Here is a 14,248-nt window from a genome sequence, read left to right as displayed (position 1 = left end):
CCAGTGGGTTTAATTGCATCTGTGCTTCTTTTTTTAATGGAAGGACGGACATATTCACCACTTGTGCACCCTTTGAGTTTGCCTTTTTATTTGTGAAACCACTTGCTTCGATTATCCCAGCACTAAAATGGACATCTGTTAGAGCAAACTTTATTGTTCATGGCTTCTTCTTAGCAATTCTGCGATTTGCTCTTTTCTTTTTTTCTCACGGACTTCTTTACTTTTGCATTATTTTTGTTATCCTTCTTGGGTCTGTTTCTTGTAGTGCGGAAGAGGTCAAAGAGGGATTTTCCGAGGAACCAGCTCCATTGAGGCAAATAAAAATCGGAAAACAGAGAGGAGCAGTTATCTCAGTACTTGCATCAGATTGAGTGGGGGTTCTGTAAATAACTTACATAATGAATAAACTGTTCCTTCCCCATTCTCTTTTTTCCCCTTTTCATGTTCTTTTGCTAGTTTGAGTTGCACTAGACCTTTTAAAGTATTCCATGTGGATTGTGCTTTTTGGCCGTCAATTACTTTACTTGTTTGAGCTCCCATTTCAAAATCGGCCTTTCCGTCGGCGGACAGGCAATTTAGAGATTTTAGTATTGCAGTTTGGATTTGCAGAGCCTTGTCAGAGTTGGATGTTGTGTTTTTACAAAAGTAGTAGTATAGATTCAAACTCCCTCTGTAATGATTGAAGAGACTCATAGATGATCACGTGCTCATTTGCCGGTTGAAATGATGCTCATAGAGGGCAATCCGGAGAGGAGGATAGATTCACTTCAGTCTGTTATATTGGTCGGTATGCTAATTAATAGTTCTAAGGTCTCTTTTGGTGACTTGCTCCCAGCTGTATAAGGGAGATAGCTCAATTCTCTACCAGGTAGTGTATAATCCGGTGGCGAGATGTGAGTAGAGGTGACTTATGGAGTTGTTAGCTGCTTACTTGATTCAATAGAAAGAAAGGTTCTATTTATTTTTGCATTCACTTCGGCTTTCGGCACTTGTTCCACTTGCCATTTGCTGTATTGTCACTTAACTCTTCATCGATCATTACGATACTTCCTTTTGATTTTTTTTCCATTTCCAGTAGTTATGGGAAATATTGTAGGGAAGAATTCAGGGATCGATGCTAGTCCTTCCAGAACAACTGTGCGCAGATCTTTTTACTACCTCTCATCACTATTTGTACCACTCCTTGCCACTTCATTGCAACAGTACAATTTCTTAGCTTTTTAATTGTCATGATGGAAGGACAGCTTTTTCCCCTTTGTTGTAACTGATCGCTGCCGTCCTCCACTATAGGTATCTTGATCTAGTGAAAACAGTCTTCCAGAGACTAAGATCCAAGAAACAAACCTCTTGGGGTAAACTTGAGTTAGTGGGCAGGCACAAGCACAATCACATACGGAGAAAAGAAAAAAGTTGTGCGAAGAAAAAACGTGAAATTGGGTTGAGTCAAGGTGATGATGTATATTAGGCTGACACAACTGGTGGCCCCTCTTCTTATTCCCCCACTAAAAGGAGAATGTCTGCTTCGGGTGCCGGAGTGCTAGTGCTCCACCACTGCAAGTCGCACCCAGTTCTAGCTTGGCGGGGGCCTGCATTTTACTGAAGACTGTACGACTACAGCCTCTCCCACCACCTAACGCCAAACCTCCATGCCTCATTGTAGATACAGGGTGAGACACAGCAGAATGCCCTTCTTAAACAACTCTCACCTCTGCAGTTGATTCTGACTGCACAGGCCTCAGCTGATTGCCTGTTCCTGATGCGCCCAAATCAAATGAGGATAATACTCCCAGGTACAGAATGTAGTGAGCCACGGGCTCCAAATGCCCAAATAGTTGTAGTAGAGTTCCAAGGATATAAGAGCACCACTTCCATCTGCTCTTTTACCTTGGCTTTAGTGCTCGGCTTTATTTATTTGCCAGAAAGCGAGGGTCTCCAGTTAGTATAGCCCTCAGTGTGGGGATCAGGTTCTGGGGCAGCCGACAGCAGTGCAAAGAAAGCACTCTCTTGGACCAGAATTAGGAGACCAAAAAGCCCAGGGCCCTCAATGGAGGTATGGAGTGGCTGGTCTGGGGAGCAATGCACATAGTCCTCTGTTTTCCACCCTAGAACTTCCACTTAGTGCTCTTCTGAATATACCACGTGGTGAGAGCCACGTCGAGGGAGAAGACGGGAGCAATCGTGGACTTAGCCAGAGAGACCGGGTAGCCAACAAGATTCTAAGATGGATTCTCTGAAGATGAAATGCTAGGAGAGACAGCGCGCAGCACGCCGCTGACGTCGGCTGCAGCAAAATGAACAACTTTGATGCAAAAAGCATTTTTCACTAAATTGATAACTTTTTAAGCATGCTATAGAGTGTCCTGCATGCTGTGTGTTTTTGTAAAGCGCACATACAGTCCTAAGAAGAGTTTCATGCGGCTGGAATGAAGAGGAAACAACTGGGAGTCACTCAGTATATAGGTAACTGGCCTTTAAAGGTTAGGTGGTCACAAGAGCACCGTAGCATAAACAGTTGACTATTCAAGACAGGCACAGTAAAATGTAGAAATATGGAGCTTGAGGACGGAAACATAGAATAGGACAGGGAGAATCAGATATATTAATGTCAATGTCCTGCTATGCAGCGTTGTTCAGCCCCACCTAGGCACATTTCAGTGAACACATGGATGCCAAGATACTCTGAGTTCCAGACCTACTTGTGCTATGCTGGCTGAGATGCAGCTTAAACGGAAGCTCAGAATCTGGTGTAGCATCCTCAGTTTATAAAACCATGCAGAGGAGACTTCAGAGACTCGAGGTCGGAAAGTCAAGTAAGTGCATTAAGCCCAGCTTCCCCTTAACGTTTCCTCGACCAGCTCTCATGACCGGTAAAGGCCTTTGCGGCCCTGGATCCAGTACCTGGAGGCACCGAGCTTCGCTCCCTCTCTTTCTCTCTCTCTCTCTCTCTCTCTCTCTCTCTCTCTCTCTCAACCTGCGCTCTCTCTCTCTCTCTCTCACCCTGATCGCTCTCTCTCTCTCTCTCTCTCTCTTTCTCTCTCTCTCTCTCTCTCTCTCTCTCAACCTGCGCGCTCTCTCTCTCTCTCTCACCCTGATCGCTCTCTCTCTCTCGCTCTCTCTCTTTCTCTCTCTCTCTCTCTCTCTCTCTCTCTCTCTCTCAACCTGCGCTCTCTCTCTCTCTCTCACCCTGATCGCTCTCTCTCTCTCTCTTTCTCTCGCTGCAACTTTTGTGTCACTTCTCTCACTCTATGTTTTTTCTCTTGCTCTTTGTGCCTTTCCTCTCACCTTTTCTGTGGCTTGTGCCACTTCTCTCAGTCTTTGTGCCTTTTCTTTCCCTTCCTTTGCCTTTTCTCTCACTCTTTCTGTGATTTTTGAACATTTTGTCTTGCTTTGTGTGCCTTTTCTCTCACTCATTTTACCCTTTTCTCACTCTTTGTGGCCTTTCTCTTGCTCCTTTTGCCTTTCTCTCTCTCCTTTTCAGACCTTTTTGCAGTGTTTCCCCATCTTCTCTGTGTATCCCCTTCCTTCGCCCCATTCCCACCCTCTCTCTTAACCCTTCTCGTACCGGTTCCTGATGCTTGTCTCCTTCCCCGCAGATGCACTCCTCTTCGGCACCAGCACCGCCCCATGTACTCCTCCCCACTCTCACAGCCCCCTACGCTTCTCCCCTCTCCCAGCACTTACTTAATGATGGCTGCAGCCGTTAAGCAGGTGCCTAGACACAGCCCCCCTGGCTTACCTGCAACCTATTCTTTGACCAGTCAAGGCCTTTGCAGACCTGGCACTCACTTGGTCTCTTTGTCTTTCCTACTCTCTCACTTTTTTCTCTCTCTCTGTCTCTATCCCTCTCTCACTCTCTCCAACTATTCTGCCACTTCCCTTGCTGTTTGTAACACTTGTTTATCTCTTTATGAATTTCCTCTCTTTCGTTTTGCCTTTTTTAGCTCTCTGTGATATTTCTCTAGCTCCTTTTGCTTCTTTCTTGCTCCTTTATCTGGCCTACTGTCTCTCTTGCTCTTTTGTCGACCTTTGTACCGTGTTTCTCCATCTTTTCTGCGTACCCTTTTCCAGCACCCCTTTCCTGTCCTCTCTGCGCTCCCTCCTTTCTCCCCCGCTTCCTTAACTTTTCCTTGCTCCTTTCTCCTTCCCTGCCAATGTGCCCCTCCTCAGACCCACTTACTGCCCCCTGTAATCCTGCCCACTCTCAGGATCTGTTCTCTGGGTCCATCTGTACCTATACCACGCCCAGCACCAGAAACACTAGCCCTCCTTTGAACTACCACTCCCTTTGGCTGTCTTTTGCGCCTTGAAACCCCAGCTGTTGTAACACCCTCTGCTGGGGTACCACATTGCATTACATGGAAGAAGCCTTCACCTGCTCCCTCTGCCCCTTAACCTGCACTACTACTCCCACAACTCCAACCAAGAACATACCCACAACACCTAATCCCACACTTACTCAAACACCTACCGACAAACAGGGGTGGGGCTGAGCTGTAAGCCTGGGGTCACTCCATAGATGGTTGTGCAGGTTTCCGAGAAGTAAGATGCCTGGCCTGACAGCTTGTGTTCTATTCATTAAGAAGGAGAAGATCCCTTGGATAGTGGGTCATTGGATGCCAATCTAATGGCGACACCTTACGAAGATGGGGAGGTGTCACATGTTGCAGAGAGCTCCAGGAGAATGAGGGCTGCCATGTCTCCTCTGTCAAAGATCATGTAGATATTGTCCATGGCAGCGATGAGTGCTGTTTCTATACTGTGAGTGTTGTACGTGAATGGACGCATTTTTTCACTCTGCCTTTAAAGTTAGAGGCAGCTCCTGCTCTGACTATGCTTCCTATTTACACCAGTGTTTGCCATAGGCTGGGAACAGAGGGGTGACATACAGCACATTAGAGGTCAGGGATATGACAGCCCAAAATGTTCCTTTTGTGGGCATTTTACAGTAACTATTACATGAAAAAGGAACGTTCTGATTGGCTGGTCAGTTCCTAACGTTTCTTCCAGGGTGCTGATATGCTGTGCAATCTTAGATATTTTAATGCACAGTGCTTAGAAGCAGTTTCGCAGTGCCAGTCATACTATATGAATTAATGAACAAATTTGCTGGTCAAGATCAACAGTGCCTAAAGGTGACATGTTAATGAACATTTAATGTTTACTTTTTGTGTGTCCATACTTTTTAGGCCTAAAGAAGCATACTGCATATACTCTGGGCATTTCAGCCAGCACTTCCAAAGGTGAAGGCATTCGCAGTGCATCCCTGAGCATCATGACTGAAGAAGATGGTAAGTTTAATACAATTAGCATGCTCCTGTGCGGCTAGCTTACTTTTGAGTTACTGCACAAACTGTATCTCTCGCTATTGAGCTTTTGCGGTGCTCCGTATAAGCCATACGTCATTGTTGTTGCTTTTTTCATGATAGTATGTTGTGGAGTTTATGGGTACTGACGGCACAGTAAAGCACCATTTGTGAGCTACAGAAATTAACTGATCTCTAAAAAAGGAAAATCATCTCACTCAGATCCTAGGGACCCGGTGAAGTGCTGCTTTTTTTTTTAGCTCCGCTGCTTGAAAATGACTACTGCTGTGGCTGGTTAATCATTTTGATTTTCGTGTGTACCTATGTTAGTATTGGCTAAGATTCGAATCCCTAGTTTTCTATTACCAGTGTTTCTGTTGATAATCATCCCATTACCATTGCGAATAATTCTTTGTTAAGAATAACCAATTCAATAGTCGTTAATAATACTAATTACAGGAGTTAACAGGAGCTTTTTCAGAAATGTATCTGGCAGTCTTTTACTGAGTCACCTAGTGTAACATTGGTGTCCTATGGTTGGTGATGTTGTGACGTTGGCGTCGGCGAGAGCACTGTGGGAGCGGTGAGCAGGGCAGGGTGCGGAGAGAGCAGCCTGAGAGAGCAACCTGACCCCCAGATCTCCAGACCGGAGCCTGAGCCTGTGCGCGCCTATGCAAGCCCTTGCCGGTGGCTCTTGAACCGCCCCTGAACGGGGACGATTACTGAAACCCAGGCTGAGTCGGCCGGGTCGCTGGGATGGCTGGCCTCACTGGCCTGAGTATTTTGAGGGTGCAGTAACCAGCATGGCGTGGCGACCGTGAAATGGAGAAAAAGCTGTGAAAAGCAGCAAGCGGTGAGTGGTGAGTGGCGAATGGAGAGTCGTTTTGGCTAGGGCTGGGGAATTCTAAGCCCATAGCCTTTTTTAGCCTCACCCACTCATTTGTCAGTGCCCCGCTCACTTGGTCATTCTGTTGCCCTCTGCCCCCCGTTGCTTTCTGACACATGGCACTTGCCACAGGTCCCCCCGAGCCTGCCACCTTGTCATCAATTATTCTTTAACTATTCATTTTAACAAACACTAAGCATGCCCTCAGCAAGCCCTCGGCCGTCACGTGACCTACCTGCATGCCTTGTTGCCCACAGCTTTCTCGCCAGTAGAGTTGAGTGAGGGAAGAAGAAGGGCAAACCTTCCTGGGTGCTGGCCTACAAGTTCATAAGTCCATTTATAAGCTTACCCATCGTCAAACCGTTCTCTGGACTCCATTGACTAATTTGTATCCAGCCTTACCTTGTACCTATGATCCAAGAGGACATGTTGCTTATTGTTGGAACTGCAAGTGTGGCGGCTGTAGCTGGTCGCTGTGAAGAGCATGACACAGGTGCCCGTGGAGGCGGCCAAGATAGTCTGAGTGCGGCTTGCAGTGTATCTGGCGTTCCCCAATCGCATTAACATTCCAACTCTCCGGTGAAGGACGACCATACAATCCGCTTCTGCTACAGATGCAATCTCTTACCTAACGTGACCTACTACAACCTAAGACATGCTGAAAAGGAAAGTCTGCCAGCGGAGCAAAGGTCACATATTCACAGCAAACCGATCATTAGAGCAACCTGTATTTGCCTCTGTAGCAGGGGCTTCTTCCGAAAAATTGCACGAGTACCTGGAGCAGTAATTTGATTCAGAAATCTTCAGCCCAACTCCATGCAATGGGCCCACTATGGGGTTAGATGCAGGATGCAATAGTACCTCCCCCCACAAGGCAGGGAGGCAAGCTTCAATGTCCTCTGGTGCAGGGGTGCCCATACCCTCAAAGATATACCAGTTCCGCCTGCATCTCCCTCACCCTCTCTTTTTATCCTGGCAACGGAGCTCAAACATTCAATGACCCCCAAACTCAAAGAGTATAAGGCCTGGGGCCAGGCACAAGGGCTCATTTTAGAGTACTTCCTCAACACACCGGTAAAGGGGGTCCACTCGACAGCCAGTAATGATGCACTACAGGCTAAAAAACTATCAGCTGATACTGTAAGCCCAAACGATGAACAGCTGGCTGAAAAATTAGGCACATTAGAGCTCCAAAAATCCAGTTCGAACTCAAGCCTGAGGCTTTCAGGGCAACCAGGGAAGACTCTGGAACAGGGAGATGCTGCCTTAGCAGTTTCTCCAGGTGGTCTAGTACTAGACTCCCAGAGCTCAACGACAATACCAAAAGTTGTGCTCACGAAGGAACAGCAGACAGAGGACCCACAGTGTCTGGAAGTGTTGCCCATCTCAACCTTATTAAGTACTCCATCAACACGCGTTCTGGAGCTAAAGGCACTAGTCCATAGCACAATGTCAGCCCAGGACCCACTTGCGGAAATAGTAGAATGAGATCAATCAGATAATGAGACAGAGGTTTTCCCCCCATCCATGCACACTCACCAAGAGCAGCAATAAAGCCTAGAAGGAAGAGAATAACTGATCAAAAGCTTGGAAACCTCCCAGGACAACTCCCTGCTTCACTGGAAACTCAGATTGAAAACCTCCTTGAGGGCTCTATGGCTTGTAATCCATCTCCGAAATCTGGCCAGATGTATGGTCTGGGTAAAATGCCACATACAGGTGAGCATGAATCTCCATCAACCAGCCCCAGGAGTCTCTTTCAGTCCTCATCAGTTATCTTGCATTTATCATTCTAAAGCAAGATACAATAGTGAGTGCACTTATATGGCAGCCTAAAAAAATGGAACAACAGATTGATCTAATTCAGTCAATAGCCTTGATCTTGCCCAGTATTGGAAATAGATTAAGCAACTTGGAAAGAGTATGGAAAAGCTTGGGATGACCAACCCTGTGCATGCTCACCACTGATTGACAAATTGAGCACCCTACCCGAGATATTAAGGTCTATAATTGAGAGTGTAAGAAATCGACTAGGAGATCAGGGGCCTGACCAGAAGAAGAGGATATCCAACAGCACTCAGTCTACCGATACATCCAACACTTTAATCAGATCTCCCTTTACAGTGATACCTCAAATACCACCTCTAGCTGAAATAGGGCTCAAATCAGGGGGAGTGCCTGCCTCACCAACAGAACTATCAGATAACAACACCCGTGTAACCAATCTTTCAAAAAGGCACCGCCAACCCTGCGACAAAGTAGAGAGGACAAAGTCAGCTGGACCCCAAGCCTAGTAGGACCTTGTGACACAGCAAACTCCTCCCACTTGACAAGAAGAGCAAAAATGAAACTCCAAAAGCATACTAAAAAGCAGCGCCTTAATGCACAGTGGTCTAACATCACAAGGGTAACATCAAAATCAGGAGAAGATGCTTCACAATACTTCCCTATATTTACAGATATTAATCAATTACTCAGAGCTACTAAGCCCCAAGCGGAATGTACAAATGCTGCACTAGAAGGCTCTGAACCCGGAAACAGGTCGACATCTAGTGGTCAAGAAGAAAAGGGTATTAGCGACCATATTAGTTCCACAGTCTTTAACAACACACGGCAGAGCATAAATAAGAAAGTGGCCTCAGACTAGCCTACTGCAGTAGATGTAAAGACTAATAGACACCCGAAAGAGCATATTTGTGAAACCATGTCTGTTCAACAGGAAAATATAACTTCCCTGCATATGCAGGCACCAGCACCTAAACAAGACGTAGGCTCCAATAGTCTTAGAGAATCAGATGGAGGTAGTGACAACGGATGACTTGTTAATGCCAGTTTACCATGGAGACTCCACTTCCCAATACAATAAAGAGAACTACCTTGACAAGACACAAGCTAGACAACAGGAAATAAATCGAACTGGCAAGGTTAATGTCCAATCCTCTCTGCCTTTTGCCACCCCTGAGGGTTCCAGCAATGCAAGGCCTTCTTCAGTTCAATGCTATATGACAACTATATCAAGCTTGAGTCAACAATGGGGCTCTATGGCAGCCAGGGGGCCCAATACATTGACCAGCCAGGAAAATAAGCATCCAGACACTTCTAAAAGCCTCTCCGTAAGCAAAACATCCCTATCCATTTGAATGGACAAACTAACAGAGCACCACGCACAGATACCTATTGGGCAGCCACCCAGGAGCCCAACGTCAATCCAGAACAATTTACCTGGCAAGAATGGAGCTCTGCTCATTGTGGATCGGTGTTAAATATGAATGGATGCAGGAACATCCAACAGACAGACCTATGTAACAATTGGGACCATGAGGAGAGATCCTTTAACAACCCTGCATGTCCACTGCACTATCCAGTTAGGCCGCATGTTCTACCAACTGGACCCTGTGAAACAGTCTCTTTTCCTCCACATATGGATTCCTACCATTTCTTAGACCTGTGTGGGTGGATGGATCAGAATTTGGCACATCACATACAAGTGCTTAATTTGAACAACTGCTCAAATGAGCGACAGATCGTACCTGATCAAGACCGCAGCCACAAAGGAGGGCCTTGTAGCAATTATTTCCACCCTTTTCGGGCCCTTGATAAGCCCTCTGATCCAGCTCACAGGCCTCCTTGGGAACAAGTCAACCTTTCCTTACATAGCCCGGAGAATTTGCAATGGAGAAACACAGAAAACGAGTCAGGACAAAGGGAACCCAGTCATGGTAGGGCTACAGATAAACTTGAACTTGTATGTATCCTGCACTAAATTCCAAGTGGAGCTCACAATATACTAAATAGAGGGAATCTGCTGCATCTGTTTAAATGCATTCCAGCAATAAAGACAATTATCTCTGAAAAAATAACATTGGTAAACTTTGCAACAGTACCAGGGAAAGGCTTGATAGAGGCTACAATATCTACCTGGCAAAGTCCGGAACAGGTCGAGGCCATTCTGAGGGAGTTTAAAACATTTGAGGACTGGGGGATTGAACTTTTAAAACGTCAGTCATCTAAATACCTCCATGTCTTGCTCCCGTAAACGAAGTCCAACCCATGGAGGCCATGTTTAAAAGGGCCTGGGGCACTGTGTATGATTGGTTACCCACTGTTACAAAAACTACAAACTCGCTGGAAATTCAAATCGTCCAGAATCAAAGGAAGGTAATTTTCGCAATAAAGAGTAATGAACTTGCGACTCGGAACGAGCAGACCATGGGTCAACAGCGGACTTATAAGGTGCATTTCTAACCAGTACATCATTGATACAAGAAAACTCATGGGAACCTTAGGAAAATCTATGATCAGAATAACTTCATGGAAAGTGGCTTGCCTTAAATTAGTGCTGAACAGTAAATCCGCAATATCACTCTTGCAAGAAAGCAACATCATCTGTTTGCAGGAAACGTTGGCTTTTAGCCCGTCAAAACTATATGGTTATTTTGAGCTCTTTAAACCTGTGAGCAAATCAAGCCTATTTGGCAGGCCTTTGGGAGGAACAGATGGATCAAAGTTATGCCTCCCTCACCAACCTCTCCGGCTCTGCAAATGGCAATTAGCAATGGGCTGATTATTGGTCATAGAAAAAGGCCCTTGCTCTTGATTAATTGCTACCGTAATGCCGCTCAAACATCGAAACAGCATGCAACAGATGCTCTTTTTTAACAGCTTGGAATCCCTCCTCTTAGAATACCCCTTACATGAGGTCCTTTTAATTGGTGATTAATTGGTGATTGTTGGAAAGTGGATTATTGGTAAGGGCAGGTAAGTACCTACACTTAACAGTTGGCTACTAACCCCCACTAGGTCCAGTTAGGTCACAATAAATTAATCCCAGCTCAACCCTTTGTCGCTTGGCAATGAGCAACAAGGCTTAACTTGGTAGACAGGTGTGTAAAGAATTTTAAAAATCACAAAACAGCAAATAAGTAAAACACAATAAAAATCCAGCACTAATTTATACAAATAGATTATATTTTTATCTTTAAAACGACTCAAAAATGATTAAAATCAGATAAGTGGAACTCGAGATATGTTTTTTTCCGCTGGGCCGGCTGCCAGAAACACTTTCCGCCCGCCGACCCAGTGGAATGTTCTTTATTGGGCCGGCGGGGTCCTCATCGGGCTGGCGGTCTGTGTTTAGACCGCCAGCATGAACACGGCGGGGAATCCCGCCGTATTCATAATAAGGGCCTTAGTCTTTTTTTTTTAGGATGTTTCTCACCGGGATGAAGTCACCAATCCGATCCATCCTTCCTGGAGTCCTCTTGGTAAACGCAGCGCAGGAGACGTTAGTGAAGAATTCTACCTTCGGACTTAGATGACTTTTCAGGACAGAAATCTTCATCCAGGCCAATGTTGAATTTGGATCTGACGTCCCTGGAGCCTTCCTTGGATACGCTGCATGGGAAGTCTTTTTACGTTCAGACTTTGTCACTTTTTGGAGCTTTTTCTCTCTGGTGTTGAACTACCCTCCACAGCAAGCTGATTTTGAGTCAATATCATCGGATTGCCTTTCCAGGGGCCCTCTGGGAAATCCTGGAAGTCTGGAGCTCTGGAGCTTTTCAGCGGGACAAACCTGCAAGTCAGGCCAGGTCGTGGTTGAGATAAGCCGGCTTGACTCACGACGTCGGGTCGGTTCCTCTATGGATATCCTGTGTTGCAAAGTAAATCTTAAGAGTTATAACGGTCTGACATCAAGGCTAACATTAGTGTATTGTTGGCAGCATCAATGTGGTGCAAGACCTATTAGTCGTGCAACCTGGTGCAAAGCCTAATGGTATCAAGGACGTAATGAATGCCCCCCTAGCCCTTGTAGTGCGGGGGGCCCAGGCTTCCTTGTTTTGTAGGGGCCCCCGTCACCCTCTAAGCCATGCCTTGAATGCCTTGCAAAATACGTGCAATGGCATGGAATAAGAAATAACTAAACGCTCAGGAAAGTCACTCTGCTTTCCCGATCAGGCACCTGCAACAAACAGGGAAGGCAACCATTCAGGGGCCCCCCATTGAGCCCAAAACCAATAAATATCTGTGCAACCTGGGAGACGTTGGGGACCCTCGTCACATTCTGCAGGGAGGGCCCCATCAGTTTGCCTTACACCACTGAATTGTATTAATGGATCCCCATTTTATTTAGGTGTTGATTTAATTTGCTCACTTGACTTTCTGTTAGGCACCATTAAATGAATTTAGTCCTTGAGTTTAAAGGTTCCATAGAGTGACTTTGCTAATTATATAAATCATGGAAACGTGTATGTCCAATAAACTTCAACTGGATATTCAATTTGAGGTTATATGTTATGAAAATGGGTGAAATCGGCAAAGGGGAGATTCTAGAAATACTTGTTTATGATCTTCAATGCCTAACCCAAGTTCCAACGTTGTACTTTTTTCTGAGCATGCGTACTGTGCATTAATTTCAATCCCCATACATACCCAATGCATGACAGCACAAGATCCATGTTTTATGAGTCACCAGAAACCTCCGGGTTGGGAGGTTTAGCAATTGAAGAAGTGACACTTCTTACCAACCTTTAAGCTCCACCACTGATCTGTGTACTTTATGTGGATGGACAGGGACAGCACGAGGACCAGTTCTGGGTTTGGGGAGGCAACACAGAAGAAGCCATTGGAATGGTATGCAGTGATGCGAAATGAAAAGATGTTTACTTCTCTTCTTTACTTTAACAGGAAGGGCCAATCTTTCTACACATCTATAATATTCTTCCTAGTCCCCAAATATTGAAAAAAATCTGATCTAAAGAGAAACTACTCGCCTTTTCCAGTGCTCTAATTTCAAAGTGGTGATGGCCTGTTTAGTCCATGTGAGTTTGCAACGCTTTATTTCTTGAATATTGCTAACTAACCAAGTCGAGGTGCACGGGTGCTGTCCTAAGCACTAGGCCACTAACTGCAAGCACAAGGTGCATTTCCTCCCTTATATTTGAAATAGGAAGTTTAACAACATGCTTGCTGGGTAACGTTCCCCCTCTTCACTTGAAAAGCAAGAGTTTGTATTCATTATATGAAGTCGTTGTGATTTAAAGTCACATAAACCATCTGTTGGGGAATATGAAATAGCTGTCTTTTCACATTTGCTCAAATTATGACTTTTCATGCAAGTAAATCCAACTGGATAATGAACGCCTCCAAATTAAGAGGTGGCACAAGTTGAAAAGAATACCTTCTGTTTTCGTGATGATAGACGAAAAGCATTTTCCAACCTTTGCAAAAAAAGCTACAGATAACAAGAATATGTGATAACTTTGTCTAAACTAATGCAAGTGCACATATTTAGATGTTTAGAAAACATTTATTGAAAAACAAGACAATATAATGTAAGAAAGCACAAAAATAACAAAACTCCAGAACTAGCGGTAAAGAACTTCCTGGGGGAACCTTCAGAACTCCTAAAAATATACTTATGTCACTCCTGATTAGCCCTGGCATATGAAATATAATTACTTCAGAAGAATAAATAAACGCAGCAAGCCATCTCCATAGAAGCAAATGAATATTGGCTAATTATCACACACATTCTAAGAAAACTGACAGCGGGAAAATGGGTTTAACTGCCAGAGTTAGTTCCTGGTGAGATTGAACCGTGGGAACAAGCTGTCAAATAAAGTTTGGAGGCTTAGCCTGGCAATCGAAGTTATCTTAGGTCTTCGTCCTTTTCATGGAGACCAATCTTAACGAGTAATGAGTAGAGTGGGCCCTAAGGTTCCATGGAACGAAGGTTTTATGGATCAGATGTACTGGTTTGCTAATCATGTGAACAAGGAGGAAGAAGAACACGTTTCAGGTGGGAGAACGTACCTCTCACTGTATCCTGCACGGAGCGCGATCATAGGTTAATGTCCAACAGTTTCTCTGAATCAGTTCGATTGCAGAAATTCAGTACAACAATGTTAATGAGCCACATAATTGTAAAGGGAGTTAGTTGTTCTCCTAATTCAGGTTTACACTGAGATGGCATACATTTAAAAGTTAAATAAAGCTCACACCTGACTCATGTACACTGTCACGATATGCTATCTCAGCATCACCTCGCCTGTCAAGATTT

General features: G+C 45.0%; 1 protein-coding gene across 1 annotated transcript in view; it reads left to right on the top strand.

Annotated features, from left to right (window-relative positions):
• The window catches only part of PTPRQ (protein tyrosine phosphatase receptor type Q), a 1,423,303-nt gene that overhangs the window by 838,855 nt on the left and 570,200 nt on the right, over positions 1–14,248 (top strand). The window contains exon 32 of the mRNA XM_069227528.1: positions 5,187–5,288. Coding sequence (XP_069083629.1) covers positions 5,187–5,288 — 102 coding nt within the window. The remainder of the gene's footprint in view (positions 1–5,186; positions 5,289–14,248) is intronic.

Source organism: Pleurodeles waltl, chromosome 4_1, assembly GCF_031143425.1.
Source record: "Pleurodeles waltl isolate 20211129_DDA chromosome 4_1, aPleWal1.hap1.20221129, whole genome shotgun sequence".
Classification (NCBI taxonomy): Eukaryota; Metazoa; Chordata; class Amphibia; order Caudata; family Salamandridae; genus Pleurodeles; species Pleurodeles waltl.
The sequence above is the reverse complement of the archived record's forward strand: the minus strand, read 5'-3'. Positions and strand labels throughout refer to the sequence as shown.